The following is a 16,062-nucleotide window of genomic DNA, read 5'->3' on the forward strand; positions in this document are numbered from 1 at the left end:
CGGCGCTGGCGTCTTCAACCTCCCCGACCTGTCGTTATACATCTTTGCCACGTCATCTTCCGTCATGTTTTCTACACGGCCTTTTACCATGACAACGATCTTATCGGAGCTGAGAGTGTTGTGTAAACTGTTGCGAAAGAGCTTTTGGACATTGTGAGATCCAGCAACCAGATAGACAGTAGAAGTACCCAAATTGAACTTGACGATACCGCTTTTCTTCAAAGCTTCGGTCGCTCTCTCGAGGAATTTACTATTGTTTGTGATGTATTGGTACGTGTTTGAGATATAGGGAATAAGTTCAGGCAAGCTTGGTGGCTCATTAGCCTTTTGCTGGGAAAAGTGCCAGAGGAAGATGATCAAGACGGTCAAAAAGAAGCCACGTTGTATAAGACATTCTCATATAGCCTTGTAAGGACTGAAAAAGCCCCCGCGAAGATGCAAATTCATATGAAGCATCGATTGAAGCCATTGCTTGCTAATGATCAGAAACGATGATGGTATGGTCATATATGTTGAGGTGTTGGGCCGAGGTAGGAAGACATATGCGCCGTGCCCCGTGAGGGGTAGAATACTGAGTTTATTTCGGGACGCATAGTTTCATGGTCGGAGTCTATCTTAGTTCGTGGATGGCCGATATTAATATTCCATGTTCCCAGTTCATCATGTTATGTTAACTTCAAAGCGGCCGTTATCGCGAAGGTTCAAAACCTAAAATCATAATGCTCGGCTTTCACATTTTTATGCAACGTAAACATGATGGTCGGGTCTTAGTTTGGGGACGTGTAGAAACTCGAGTGGATACATCGTATGTGCAGTCATCATTGATCCTGAAAATCTATGCCATTACGCGTCTCAGTCACTTAGAGCTTGGGCTCTCTCGGCAAGCTATAAACTTCAATCTTGGTTACTGGTGGTGCTGACCTTTATCATCTCGATATAGTATCCTTGTGACGATATAGTAGCTGTAGATTGAGACTCACGCCCTATACTGATTTGAACTGTAAGCAAATTCTTGCTCATGCTTGGTCGCCGGCGGAAGTCTTCAAGTGCTCAGTATTTGTTGCAATACTGTTCTCGAGTGATATCCAACCAGACCGCCCAAGTCTCTTCAGTAGTTCTTCGGCTCTGGCAATGGGCTTAACTGTGACCGGGTACTCCTCATTGTGGAAGTTCTCAGCAAACTTTCGGTCCGGGTTCTGTCTGCGGAGAATGCTTAGAACCATGTCCCAATTCATTGGGTGAGCAAAGGCGAAAATGCGCTCGCCTTTGACGTCGGCAAGTATGGCTGCCGCCACGTGCAAGGCAGCATCATCCTCGACATCCACGAAATAGTGCGGCAGATGCCAAAGCTCAGGCAGAGTCTTTCCCTTAAACAATTCTACTATGAAGCCGAAAGAAGATGAGCCCCCGGTGTTGACCGGGTCAATACTCCTACCAAAATTAAAGTCGGGAACGACTGACACCGATAGAAGTTAATAATTATGTGTCTGAAAACGAACCTCGGAAGGCGGGTTGGGAGAAAACTTTGCTTACTTGAATTGACAACAATTTCGGGACGTCTCATCTTGTTCTCTTCGTAGTATTTCCATATGGCTTGCTCTTGCTCCATCTTGCTAGCACCATAGATGGCACCGCCATGCTCGATACCCCATGGAGGAGGCGCCCATGCCAACTCCTTAGCGTCATGCCCGTAAGTGTCAACGTCCACTGTCTGACCCTTCAAGGCAAAAAAATTCTCCTTCTTGAGGGGCATCAGTGTCGATGCAGATGATGTCAATATGAAACGCTTCATGTTAGGCTCCTTGTATGCTGCCTCAATGGCGACCATGCCGCACTTTACAGCTCCTCCGATGACCTCGGCGGGATCGCCATTGAAATCGATGATTGTCGCTGTGTGAACAAACGCAGCAGCACCTATAGTTCAGTTAGCATCGTGTAAACTGAGGCATGCTCAGCAGAGCAGAGTGGTTCTTGAATATACAAGAAGACAAAGAGCGTTCCATGACTTACCCTTGATGGCCTCATCGTAGGCGTCATCGGCTTGCATATCCGGAACAATGTGAAGTTCGAACTTTCCTCTTCCGTACGCCTTCTCAAAGTGGGGAACGAGCCAAGCGCTTTTGGTGGGGTTACGGACCGTCCCACGGACTACATATCCTTTCTTTATAAACTGGTCGGCGATATGAGATGCGATGTATCCATTGGCGCCAGTAACGACCACAATAGACCCCATCGGAAGAGCTGGGTTCTCAATCAAGGCCATCTTGACGTTTATATAGCTTAAATGGAAGTTTGCTTCTATAACTGCAACTCGTAGTGGTGCAGTCAGCTGAACTGATGGATAGCGGCTTTTGTCGATGAGGTAGTGTGAGACATCGGCTGATGTATTGAGCGTTCAAAATTTTGGACGGAATTGGCACGCCAATTTATACCATTCTACTTACCTTCGATACTCTCAAGGAATCGTTGTCTCGCCTAGACCGCCGGTTCGACAACGAGAACGACTCCTTAAGTGGGTCGGTGAATCGGGCTCGACAAGATGCCGCCGAAACCTGAGGCGGAGTGGGTGGGTTTTGTCCGCTCAAAGCTGGGGGAAATAATTATGTGACGTAAATTAGCCCATTTGTTCCCATGTTGTCGATGCTTGTAAGGCGGCCCATCTCAAACGCTTGTTGAGTGAATATATGCGGACAAGTTTCCATAACCTGCTGCCTTCGTTTCTGGCCGGTATTAGCATCGTTAGCCAGCCAATACTGTTAGTGGCCTCCTTTGTTGAGCAATGTTTAGTCGCTCGCCGGCCACTTGAAAATGTTTCTTCATGAAATTATACTAAGTGCGGCAAGCTGTCGATCAGAAACCTGGCAAACCCCCTCTTTCACAATGATTGCCTTCTACCGTGAGTAGATTGTTCCAGTCGTTTTTTGTTTGCGTTGTCATATATCTGAAAGTTTCCAAAGCTGGAACAGCTCGCATCATTCATTCCTGGGCCAGTGACGTTTATCCCACCGGGCGCCAATGGACCTTCTTCTTGCTAAAGGGCGGGGTAAACCAATGTTGAACTCCGTTGATTAGCACTTCCAACCAAAGAAGAACTCAGGAACCAATAGTTTCGGAGTAAAGATAGGCCCTTAAGAGAATAGTATCGGTTTTGGCACGAAATAGGTTCATTATCACACGGTGGGAGATGATATAATGTGTAAAAATCCGACTCACCAGGGTCACATGTAGCTGCGACCGGGGTTCCCTTGGTTGTGTCAGTTTATTTAGAGGACTGAGAGCTGACTCTTGACAGCAGAGTATATGTAATTACTTTAATAATCTTGTCATTTCCATGCCAAGAGCCGAGGTCGATCTCATCGATGAACTATTCTAGTTCTTCCAAAACGCCACCACTCAGCTTATTAGATACGGTCTATTGATGCGAGACTGCGGCACACGATGTCAGCTGCGTCATGGTGCATTAGCCTTGAAAGGGGCTAGTCGCTTACTGAGACATAGCTCCGGTGAGCGGAAATCAGAGCATTACCGATTTTTGCTTACGCTATTGATGCAAAATCCCTCAACAATTCCTAGGTATTGTCGGTTGTGGTCACAAACATGGAGAGTTCGCCAGGCCTCGAAACTAAGAGATCCGAAGACTAGTCTATTCTAGCGACAGCACGGTTGATTGCTGAAACTGACAGACCTAAGCGCAACCTCTAATCCTGCACCCGAACGAACAGGCGACTTGTCAGCGTGTTGTAGAGCGCTCAAAATGACCAGAAAGCGCAAGCAAATCCGATTTGAAGAGGGCAGCGACGAGTCTTGGTCCGGTTCGTCGAACTCATCGAGATCCAGTGTCGCCTCCTTTCACCGAGAGTCTTACCCCAAAAAAGGGAAGACACGTATTCCAGCAAGGCTGGTCTCGAAGCGGGCTTTGATTGATCTAGGCTACCCATTTGTCGAAGAGGGTACTACGATTATTCTGCTTGTAGCACTTGACGAGCGCCTCATTGACCAAGTTCTGAAGTTGAGCGAAGAGTATCGCAAATCAGATATCGAAGCCTTCCAAGACAGAGACATAGAAGAGCCGATATATCAGACAAGGAATCGAAGCTTCGACTGGGTCAATGTCGAATTGCCTGCTGAAGAAGACCTACTACCAGATGCAGGCTATGATGAAGTATCGAATGACGACCTGGACTCAGCGTTCGACGACGCAGGCCATGACGAGCTCGAAGGCCCGGTGGCATATTCCGGAGTTCTCAGCCTCAACACTACAAAAGTATTTGGAGATAATGGTATCGAAATTTCGACTGGTAGACTCCCATCTTGGAATCAGGAAAAGTCAGAGCTCATCAACGGTGTTACCCACCTTTACTCAGTGCATGCGGCAGAGTTTTACATGGACCGGGCAGGAAACCAGAGAATCACGCTTGTGTGCCCCAATGATCCTGGAAATGGGATCAGTGCGCCTTCTTCAGTTCGCATGAGATGGCTGTAAGCACACAAATGACCTTTGGCGAGGATACTCGGATATTCATCACATCGTAGTCACTTACAAGCTCAGTCATTAAATACTGAAACTCTGAAAGTAAGTCATCTTGCCCCTTTCAACAAATTTCCCTGGAACTATATGGCTGATATCGCAGTAAAACAGAGTCTCGTGGCAGACTGCCCCTACATATCCCAGCCTCTGAAATCAGTTGCCTTAACGGTCTTGAAGGAGGTCACAGTGAGGTGCGTGAGGCCTTCGGAGACCGGGTCTTACATAGAACCTGGATCGACTATTCAATACATAGGGAGGTACAACAGGTCTCTCGGAAGTTATCCAGGCGATGAAACATTCGATACGGAGCCTGTTGTGTTCTTGTCTGCACCTTACCTAGTTCTCGCAGACACTTTGTCTCGAAAAAGACACCATGGGAATCATAACGCAAGAAGTCTCTTAGAGGTGCTTTACGGATACGACAACGGGGCCTATGACGAACCGCAGGGTGATCAAGGGGATTTCATGAGCTTATCAACATTGCAAGTGCCTCAGCTTTGGTCTTTGACAATTGGTGCAGGTAAGTAACAAGGCCGTGAATTTCTGAACTTTGAGCTGTCAGTGAGAAAATTCTCAACACAAAAGCAGACTTGATCATCACTTGTTCCGAGCTGTCCTCCGAAGAGATACAGGAAGAGTTGATCACAATTGATGGTATAAACTCACCAACGGGAGTATACACCATCAGGCTTATTGATGAGAAGGATACTTGTCGGTATCATATTGTCATTAAGCCAGACTGCAAATACGTCGTAAGTAGCAACCGTCTCCTTTTTTTATTCAACTATCAGTCAAACCACGCAGTCTAAAACTATTACTCAGGACTTTCTGAGACACGCAATCTCACTTGTTAATAAGGGGCGCTCAAATGCAATGGCCTACGATTTGGTAGATGATTCCGGTGTATTGGTAACAGCAGACATCTGGTTGCGGCTACTTGCAGAAGGCTTCATTGAAGAATACGTTTTCTGCCTTCGACCAAGACACGCAGCCCGCAAGATACCAGACGAAGATTTCCGTGCCCTATCTGCAAAGCTTACTGCGGGGAGCCGCAGTAGTCTTGGGAGATACTCGCGTCGAAGGTAAAATGAATTACATCCAAAGTCGTTGGACTTATTAACAATTGCGCAGTTCATTTCTGTCTGAATTTGGAAGTTCTAGTCACAACATGCAAATGGTTGTGCACCCTAGCATGTGGGATTATGGCGCTGGCTCTCGATTATCATATTCAGAAGATGGTAAAGAGGGTGACGGGTCTGAAATGGAAATTGAGACATCGACTATGTCTTTCGGGTCTCACTTGAATGAAGCTGACTCTGAAAGCTCTTCAATCGACGGAATCGTTGATTTAACCTCCTCTCCACCCAAGACAAGCCCCAGGTCGAGACAACCGCACGAGTCTGGCTTACCGCGATCCCTCAAAGATGATTATGTGCCAGAACTCTTTGATATGGACCATTACAACAGTTTTGGAAGTGGACAGATTGCTTGGGTGCGCAAAATCGAAGCAGATACCAAATTTGCCTCTTTGCTAACCAAATTTTTTTGGGCAGAATGAAACCCCCTATTCGCAGGCAGAAAAGTTTGACACAGGTGGTCGACTTGACAAGCGATTCGTGGTTCAACGTCTTGAAACAGCTCGCTCAGCTGATAGTCAAGCAACCGACCCATATACACCTCCTTCATCGTCGAGACAACCGTCTACTGGACGAAGTTTGAATCCTTCGACCGCGTCGACATTTACTTATTCTCATAATTCACCACCGCTTGGCCCAGAACAACTATCAGGCCTGTTTGACCCTAACGAGACTATTGTACCGCCATCAAACAGGGCAGAGTCATTCTTAAATTCGGTTCCTGGACCAACACCAAGCGCTTATTCAAGCCGGGGTTCTGAAGCACGATTTCCACCGCTCGACATCCCAGATGTGGATTTTGTTCCATTCCTGGCATGGCGACTAACATGGAAAGATGACAGAAGATCAAGAGTCGAGATCGATAGAACACTGCTTCAACTTTTGAGCAATCTCAATGCTAGCCTTGAATCGAATAGCACTGGAATGTGGTATAAATCGATGTTTGGATGCACCAAGACGCAACTCATCGAGAGATTCAACTATCTTACAGAAGCGGTGCCCTCGTGTCCTCAAAGATATAAGAGGACTCAGAAGACCGACAGCTCAACAGCTCACACCCCAATCCATAACCACCCTGATACTGATGCACCAATGACGCCAGATCCTGAGTCTATTCCGCCAGGTCTGTATTCGCAATCGACTCCTGCTACCAAGCGTACTTCTCAGGGCTTTGAACCTCGCGAATCTACGTTATTCGGATCCACTGATGTTGACACCGCAGACGGCCTGACCAATAGTGATGCTGAGTGTGTCCACCACCTCGACGCCGATTCAGCTAGGGGCAGCAAACAACATTTCTATGATAGCATTCCTCGGAACCATCAACGGATCTCCCTTGATGAGTTTGTTTTACGAAGAGTCCTTGATGTTTCTCGGGATGCCTTTGGGGCATTTCTCCCCGAAGAAGGGGGTTTCATTGCTCACACGTTGTGCACGCGATTTTGGGGTTCAGTTGATGCGATTTTAAGAGTACGAAAATCCCATCTTGTTGTCACACTTTGAATCAAAGAACGTTACTGATTGGAACATGTCGTAGCAAATACGTTGGGCATTGAACGTACGAGATAAAACAGAAGAACGATCTTGGTTAGTAGTCCGCCCATCTCTTTGCTCTATTGTGCAAGATGCGGCATTCCAAAACTCTGGCAATGTTCTGTTCTCGCATTGTGGTAAATGCCAGGACGGTAAGGAGTATGAGTCTGCAGAAGATGCTCTGAACCACTGGCACGACAACCACATGCGTACACCGTGTTCACAGCCAATGAAACGAGGCAGACCATTCGATGATCCGTGTTTTGTTTGGATCTGCCAGACGAGTAGAACAGAAACATCAACCAAACGACGAGGTCGCATAAAGAACGAAGTTGTTTCAAACGCTGAGGATTTCTACGGGGAAGTCCAAAACGTTGTTGATCAAACATCAGAGCTACATAAGCTGGTTAGTAGTGTCACCGCGCCAGACGACATGTTCGGCTCCGATAGCTGCAGACCCCCATTACCGAGTAGTCTAGTCAGTGCCTTTGAAGGGCTACTCAGCATGTTTGTTCTCAAAGCCAAAGAGCTCTCTTGGATGAACAGATTTGCCGTCAAGTCCGGCTCGTCTTATAGTCGCAATGCAGAGCGCAGATTGAATCGACTAAAGGAAGCCGGCCGGCTTACGTCAAGACGCGTTTGCGAAAACCTCATTAGGGCCAAAGAAGACATCATCATGTTGGGTACCACCAAGGGAGACTCGGAGAGAATCATCATTGCCCCGATCGGCCCCGAGTTCTTGGGAGCATGTTTGATAAACAATCTACAAAACAACATCCAAATTTCAGGCACTGAAAGGAAACTGGATTTGATCGCTCATTATCGCAACCAGATTTCTAGGCTATGGTTCAACACCAACAGAAAACCCAATAGGAAGGCATTCGTTGAGATCCACGCACTGGAAGAGGAGCTAGAAGCCTTGCGAACCGTGGTTACTTCCCAGTCATACTTGTTGAAGTCTTACCAGAAGCTTCTTTCGCCTTTATCCTTCAGGTCGCGAACGACAAACCGGCTGTACTATAAAGAACGCAAGGCTTCATTCAACCTTGAGAACAAGTGCATACGCAGACAACAACGGAGGCTTGCTGAACGAGATAAAGCACTATCGATCCTGCAACGAAAGGCCAGAACGTTGAGGGACGAAACAAAGCAAAGGATTGAGATACTCGATGAGGGCCACGGAAAAGCAATCCGTGTATTCACCATTGTGACTCTTTTCTTTCTACCACTGTAAGGATCCATGCTCATCCATGAATTGTGTTTCGACTAATACCTATCTCCTTCCCAGTTCATTTGTTGCAAGTTTCTTCGGGATGAACACCACCGACATCAGGGATATCAGCCGCGACCAGAAGATCTTCTGGACTTCGGCGTTACCTGTGACAGTCGGGGTGCTTGGACTCGCATTTCTCTATGGCTACAAATGGGATCTGATCTTAGCATGGGCGTCTAGGATTTTCAAGTCGCCTGACAGAAGTGCAACATGCTACGCACCTCAAGACAAGGAGCGATTGACATGGATGTCGACTACAGAACACAGAGATTCCGAGTTGCCGGTGCATCATGAGAGGCTGAGCCCTACTAGTTGGAAGAACAGAATGTCGTTTCTCTCTGGACGACAGTTCAAGAGTAAGGACCCTGTTTCAAGGACCAAAACTGATGATAGTCTGTTTCGTCCGTAGGCAATACGTATGTCGACGACTTTACCTTCAGATGAGTGTTCACCACAAAGCTCGGTATACCAACTATTATCAGCTTCAACGGGTAATATGTCTGTGATCCTTCAATGTTCATCCTTGAAGCCAGCGTAGTATTCTGAAATGATATATAATGTGGTATGCAGGGAGTTTCTACGTGACGTGCCTATTTTTCTGCAGGCGGTTTCGCGGCAGCCTGTCCCTCTTCTGAGTGCTCTCTCTCTAGGCCGTCGGTATCGAACAGCGTCTCCTGGGCTGAAATGAATGTTAGTAAATCTTGAGATAAGGCAACGATGGTGACTTACCACTCCAGAGCTCAGCATATAGCCCGCCCCGGTCAATGAGCTCTCTGTGCGTACCCATCTCGGCCACATTACCCTCCTTGAGCACGATGATGAGATCCGCGTCGAAGATGGTGCGTAGTCTATGAGCCACGAAAACGCTGGTGCGCGCCTTTTCACGCAAAATGCTGTTGATGTTGAGCATGAGCGCCTGCTCAGTATGGGTGTCCAGGGCGCTCGTTGCTTCGTCGAAGAACAGCAAGGGAGGATCCTTTAGGAGTAGTCTGCTAACGGCCAGACGCTGCTTCTCACCACCGGATATCATCATACCACGCTCTCCCACCCTGGTGTTGTATCCATCAGGGAACCGCTCGATGATCTCGTGAATACGTGCCCGCTGAGCAGCGGCAATGACCCGATCCTGGGGCGCTGACATGTCACCGTAACGGATGTTGTGCTCAATGGTGTCGTTGAAGAGAGGAGTGTCTTGAGGGACAACTCCAATAGCCCGACGAAGAGAGTCGACCTGGACCTGGCGGATGTCCTGGTCGTCGATGAAGATGCGGCCAGACTGGGCATCGTATGAACGGAAGAGAAGGCGGAGGAGGGTAGACTTGCCGCAGCCACTAGGGCCGACAACAGCAACCTTCTTGCCAGCAGGGATGGTGAGGGAGAGGTTGCGGAGGATGGGACGGTCTGGATGATAGCCGAAGGTAACGTCCTCGAATCTGATCTCACCACCCTTGGACAAGGCCAGAGGCTTCGCGTTGGGGGCGTCCTTGATGGAGACGTTGACCTTTTGCAAGCTGAAAAGCGTCTCCATATCAAGCAAGGACTGCCGTAGCTCACGGTACACGGAGCCGAGGAAGTTGAGGGGAACCGACAGCTGGAACACCAGCTGGTTGACCATGACCAAGTCACCGACGGTCAGCGTGCCCTGGGCAACGCCGTCCGCCGCCAAGTACATCATGGCAGTCAAGGCTGACGAGAAGATGATGTTCTGTCCGCTGTTGAGGAAGGCCAAGGAAGTGGCAACCTTGATGGAACTCTTCTCGTAGGCCTGCAGGGCCTGGTCGTATCTCGCAACCTCGAATTTCTCGTTGTTAAAGTACTTGACGGCCTCGTAGTTGATCAGAGAGTCCACAGCAACTGTCGATGCCTTGTTGTCGGCCGCGTTGGCTTGCCTCCTGAACTTTGTTCTCCACGCCGTCGTCCAGATTGTGAAGGCAGTGTACCCGACCATCGTGAGGATGGTGATGGCGGCGAACTTTGCGCCGTACTGCCACGTCAAGATGCCGCAGACCATGGAGATTTCCAGAGCCGTTGGAAGGATATGGAAAACCATGCTCGTCAACAAGAAGCTGATTCCCTTGGTTCCGCGGTCGATCGCTCTCGTCAGACCGCCAGTCTGTTTGGACAAGTGGAAGCTGAGATCCAGCCGCAGCAAATGGTCAAAGACATTGCAGGCGACTCTGCGAATCGCCTTCTGGGCCACGGAGGCGAAAACGGCATTGCGCAGCTCCTGGAAGACCGTCGCACCTATCCTCGTCGCACCGTATGCCACAATCATGCTTCCCGCTATCGTTGCCGCCGTGCCGCCGGTGGCGCCGAAGTCGATGTTCATGGAATCGACAATGCTCTTGAAGTAGAATGGGACCTGCACGTTGAGGACCTTTGCGCCAATAAGCAAAGAGACGGCTAGCCCAACGCGAAACTTTGTGCTCATGCTGTCCTTGGGCCACAGGTACTGCGACATTTCCTTCATGATTGCCCAGTCGGCCTTGCGCTGTTCCTGTGCGCTCTTCTCAGGCGTGGCCAGAGGGTCGACGGCGGCGGCAGGCTTCTTGGCCTTCACAACGACGGGCTCAGCCTTCAATGCCTTCTCGGAGGATTTGTCGCCGCCATCGCCAGGGTTTGTCGTCGTCGGATTCTTCGGTTGCTCGCGTCTTGCCGGTGCGCTCGTCTGGAAGATGCGGATCGGAGCTCGCGGGCTCTGGGGGAGCCAAGGAGGACGACAAAACTGTGTATGTGTGATGCCCCGAGGGCAGGCCAAAGGAGCCCTGGTTACGGCTCGAATTATCATCGTTGTCGTGCCCTACGCCGCAGCTCGATCATTTTCCTCGTGTGTTCTGCGCGAGGTTCGGTCAGCGATGGCGGGGACATTTCGAGCCGGGCTACCGATTGAAATGCTTCCGGAGAATGCTTGGAAGGGTTTATACTGGGCGCAACTCACCACAATTGAGGGATTGAGACGGCAGACACAAGACCACAATTGGTCACGGGCTGGAGAGAGGGAAGTTCGTCAATAATCGGCGGGGCTCGAGGTGTTGGTCGCGGCGATGATGCACACATAGGCGGGAAAGTCGCAAACAGCGGGCTCGGCTTAGTCGAGCTCCTCGGTCGGAATGATGCAATCGCCTGCGCCTTAGGCACCTTGAGAGCCCGCCCGATTGGTCTCCACACCTGCCCACCGACACTCACCGAGGACCAACAAGGTACCCGGGTTTTCACCGAGGGCCACCGATCCTCACCGAGACAACTTTTTTTGCTGATACACAGCATGACAAGGTGGGGCCAGATTTTCTCTAGCTATCCGTCTAGGTTGGGTTGGGACTATGCGGCTAAACAGTCATCAACCTACCGCTCAAATAGCATGAGCCTTTCTATGTATCAAAGACATGCAGTGGATGGTCTCAACTACAACAAGGGAAATGAACGTGGGTTTGTGGCCTCTCATACCAAAACCCTGAAGTACCCTGTGTCCACGACGTTCGGACTGTGTTCATTGGGAACCGATTACCAGCAGGGGAAGAACGTGAATAGCATCTGATGCACAGACCTGACGATGTCTTTTACAAACCACGGTATGATTCTGCTATACAGCTTTCGATCTTTAGCACCACTTCTCTGAAGTCATCGGCAAGCGCGTCACAGTCACCCAATGCTAGCCCTTGTGGAACTGAAGTCGGAGTTTTGCAGCGCAATCACATTCTTTCTTATTGGCGCTCTTGCAAAGCCAGAGGTTTCTTGGGCCTTGGGAGTTCCAACCACTGGCCATGTACCGAGTCTTAGTCCTCATGTCATCTGATTACACCGCCAAGTGTGCTGCGCTGTGGCAGCCCAATGCTGCCCACATGGTAAGCTCATAAACGCCTGGATCGACGCTAGGATGCGGCATTGAATGGCTGCTTCTTTTTGGGAAAACTGGCGATAGGGCGAGACCGCGGTCTCTTTGAATTGACGAGATCGCGTTGATCTCTTGCAGGGAACGGTGATTTCCAAAAAGCCGTTTAAGGGGCAAGCCACGCGTCGCCTACTTAGAGACGGAAATCCCGATAATAAGCCCGGGTTTTCCGACAGACTCAAAAACAAAAATTACACACAAAAGACCCCGGACAGTTAATCGATGCACGTTAAAGGCTCATAAGGCCTGGTAAAGGTGTGACTAAGGGTGGAGCATCTTCGGGCCTTAATTCATACCCCTTTTCGTCATGCCTCGCGATGGCGCTTCTTCGCCATTTGCCTCGTAAAAAACTGCAATGGGCCACACCCGGTCAAGTTACTCGGCGCTGGTTGCAATAGGAATTTCTGGGCAAGTTTGAACGAGAACGCAAGAAGCTCACCTGTCATCCTGTTAATACCCCGACACTAGTCACTTGCTCGGGTTTTGAGTGATGAGCCTGAACGCACGTGGGGGTGAGCATGTCAACCGCACCGGCATCCCGGGACCAACTCCCACATGCCGGCAGATGGAAGTTTCCCGATAAATGGGGCCCAACGTGGATCGTCCTCGCGGTAGACTACGGAGGTCAGCTCGGAAATCGGCGATATTTCCCCACCGGCCGCGCAACGATGATGGCGGAGCAAGAAACTGTTCCCTCGAGAAATAAGGAATCACCCCCGATATAAGTTGGGATGTTTCGCCAAGATGTAGGCTTCAGACGAACACTCGGCTTGTACATTCTTTCTTCTTGCTTGAAATCAACCTTCTTTTGCCCTTCATGAGAGTTTCAACCTCGGCCAGCGCTCTCGCTGCGCTGTCTTTCGCTTCGTCCACGTTCGCTCTTTCGAACTCTACTGCTTCAACCACAAGCGCTATTCTGTCTGACGGATATGGTATGTGAAACAAGCACCTCGACTTGTCCAGAATGTTTCAGCTGAGCCTTATTCATAGTCTCATTCGGTCGCTACGATGATGCCTACCAAAAGGCCAAAGCTTTTGTCGCTACGCTCAACAATGCCCAGAAAGTCTCCATCATCACCGGACAAAGCGTCACCGGTAACGCCACCTGGACGGCGTTGAATAACAAAGATGGCGCTTCTGGCATCAACTACCAGTTTTATGTTTCCGGTTTCTCCATGGCCAACGCCTTGACTATGAGCTGGAACCGTCAGCTCTATGAGCAGCAGTTCAAGGCCATTGGCGACGAGTTTTATGGCATGGGTTACAACCTTATCAATGGTCCCGTGGCCGGTCCTCTCGGGCGGACCCCGTACGGTGGACGGACCCCCGAGAGTTTCGGTGCGGACCCCTACCTCACCGGTATTGCCATGGGTAAGGCCATTTCTGGCATGAACTCTGCCGGTGTCATTGCTGGTGGCCGCCACTTCCTCCTGAACGAGCAGGAGACGAACCGATCCTCCAGTCTTTCTTCGAGCAGCACTAGCGTCTACTCCTCCAACGCCGACGACAAGACGATTCACGAGCTCTATGGCTGGCCTTTTGCCGATGGTGTCCAAGCCGGTATGATGGCCGTGATGTGTGGCATGACCCGCGTCAACGACACCCTCTCTTGCGAGAACAACGACCTCATCAGCGCCGTCCTCAAGAAAGAGATGGGTTACCTTGGCCTCGTTTTCCCCGACGTCAACTCTCAGACCACTTCCTACGGGTCTGCCAACGCCGGTCTTGACTACGGTTCAAGCAGCCTCTGGACTGAAGACATTTTCAATGCTGGCATCAACAATGGTAGCTTTACCCAGGACCGTCTCGACGACATGGCCGTTCGCAACGTCATTGGCTACTACTACGTCGGTCTCGATGACGGCAAGCAGCCTTCCAAGGCCGGAACCACTGAGTACCGCGACGTCCGTGGCAACCATTCCAAGCTCATCCGCCAGGTCGCCGGCGAATCCATCGTCCTGCTCAAGAACTCCAACGTATCCGGCCTCGGACTGCCTCTGAAGAAGCCTCGCACCATCTCTCTCTTTGGCGCTCACGCCGGCCCCGCTCTTGCTGGTCCCAACCAGCCCTTCAGTGTCGTAGGAACCGATAGCGACGTCTATCAGGGTCACCTTGTCACTGGCACTGGCTCCGGTCAGCTCTCCCTCCCCTACGTTGTCACCCCCTTCCAGGCCATCTCTTCCCGTGCCATTGAGGACAACAGCATGATCTGGTGGATTCTGAACAATACCTACACTTCTTCTTCTTCTGGCGGCGCGGGTGGTGGCATGGGCGGCGGTGGTAGCTCTCCCGGCGGGTTCTCTGGAAACAGCACCGGAGGCGGCATGGGTGGTGGTATGGGCGGCAACAGCACTGGCGGTGGAATGGGCGGCGGCGGCGGCGGCGGCCTTGGCAACCTGGGATCGGGCACTGCCACGACCCCTTCATTCACTAACTACGCCGAGAACTCCGAAGTCTGCATTGCCTTCATCAACTCGTACTCCGGCGAGGGTGGTGACCGCAGTGCGCTGTTCGACGATGAACAGGACACCATGGTCACCTCTGTCGCCTCCAACTGCAACAACACCGTCGTCGTGGTCAACACTGCTGGTCCCCGTCTCCTCGATGCTTGGATCGAGCACGAGAACGTCACCGCCGTTATCTACTCTGGTCTCCTTGGTCAGGAGAGCGGCAACGCCATCGCTGATGTCTTGTACGGCGACGTCAACCCCAGCGGCAAGCTCACCCACACCATTGCCAAGAGCGCCGATGACTACCCCGTCTCGATCTGCTACACTGCGGAGTGCGACTTCACCGAGGGTGTCTCCATCGACTACCGCTACTTCGACCTGAAGAACAAGACCGTTCGCTACCCCTTCGGCCACGGTCTCAGCTACACTTCCTTCTCCTACGGCGAGGTTGACGCCAAGGTCACCAACCAGTCCGCGATCGACTCCAAGTACCCCACCGGTACTCTGGTCCCCGGCGGCCAGGAGGACTTGTGGGAGGAGGTTATCAGCGTCAAGTCGACCGTCAAGAACGATGGCGGTCTCCAGGGTGCCGAGGTTGCCCAGCTTTACATCAGCTTCCCTACTGAGGCCGCCCAGCCTCCTCGCATCCTTCGCGGTTTTGCAAAGATTGATCTAGCACCTGGTGCCGCTGGCGACGTCACTTTCAGCCTCCGCAGACGTGATATCAGCTACTGGGATACCGCTGCGCAGAAGTGGGCTATTGCCAGCGGAAAGTACACCTTTTCTGTCGGTGCCAGCTCGCGGGATATCCGCGCTACTGCTGACATGACTATCTAAGTCATGAACGCATTTTCTTTGTACATACTTTGTCAAAATTTTATATGTCCTTGACGTTAGATTGTGCAACCTGTGCCATAGACCATAGAATAGATACTTCACTGTAACTCATTGTTTCTTCCTCAAACCAACTCATCCACGGGCAGCACACTTGGCACATGTTCCCTCAGCAAGCCAATTATCCATTGAAGTTCTGGTAGAACTTAGACCAGCGAGCTGCCCTCCGTTAATCATCCTCCAATTTGATAGCGCATGGCGATCTCGACTCCGATGTGTCTTGACATCGCATGCTTCAAGGAGTTCAATGACGATCCCCTCTTTGGTCCTTATTTGATATACTAGCAGCCCATTACCAAACCCCTTGTCACGATAACTGGCAAGAAAACCGTTGCGGTTCGCTGGCTCGAACTTACTCC

General features: G+C 50.6%; 4 protein-coding genes across 4 annotated transcripts; 2 read left to right on the forward strand and 2 right to left on the reverse strand.

Annotated features, from left to right (window-relative positions):
* Window positions 1-1,016: 1,016 nt before the first annotated feature.
* Window positions 1,017-2,263, reverse strand: ColSpa_10669 (aldehyde reductase 2; the record flags this gene model as incomplete). Its single annotated transcript, XM_049276881.1, has 3 exons — window positions 1,017-1,456; window positions 1,534-1,914; window positions 2,011-2,263. 3 exons carry the CDS (start codon window positions 2,261-2,263, stop codon window positions 1,017-1,019), a joined length of 1,074 nt encoding a protein of 357 aa, XP_049132838.1.
* Window positions 2,264-3,754: 1,491 nt separating this feature from the next.
* Window positions 3,755-4,483, forward strand: ColSpa_10670 (uncharacterized protein; the record flags this gene model as incomplete). Its single annotated transcript, XM_049276882.1, has 1 exon — window positions 3,755-4,483. One exon carries the CDS (start codon window positions 3,755-3,757, stop codon window positions 4,481-4,483), a length of 729 nt encoding a protein of 242 aa, XP_049132839.1.
* Window positions 4,484-9,060: 4,577 nt separating this feature from the next.
* On the reverse strand, window positions 9,061-11,258 carry ColSpa_10671 (iron-sulfur clusters transporter ATM1, mitochondrial; the record flags this gene model as incomplete). The annotated part of the gene is made up of 2 exons (XM_049276883.1): window positions 9,061-9,149; window positions 9,200-11,258. 2 exons carry the CDS (start codon window positions 11,256-11,258, stop codon window positions 9,061-9,063), a joined length of 2,148 nt encoding a protein of 715 aa, XP_049132840.1.
* A 1,918-nt stretch (window positions 11,259-13,176) lies between these two features.
* Window positions 13,177-15,646, forward strand: ColSpa_10672 (putative beta-glucosidase D; the record flags this gene model as incomplete). Its single annotated transcript, XM_049276884.1, has 2 exons — window positions 13,177-13,291; window positions 13,350-15,646. 2 exons carry the CDS (start codon window positions 13,177-13,179, stop codon window positions 15,644-15,646), a joined length of 2,412 nt encoding a protein of 803 aa, XP_049132841.1.
* Between the last annotated feature and the right edge of the window lie 416 nt (window positions 15,647-16,062).

This window comes from Colletotrichum spaethianum, assembly GCF_022836535.1.
Source record: "Colletotrichum spaethianum MAFF 239500 DNA, contig37, whole genome shotgun sequence".
Taxonomy (NCBI): Eukaryota; Fungi; Ascomycota; class Sordariomycetes; order Glomerellales; family Glomerellaceae; genus Colletotrichum; species Colletotrichum spaethianum.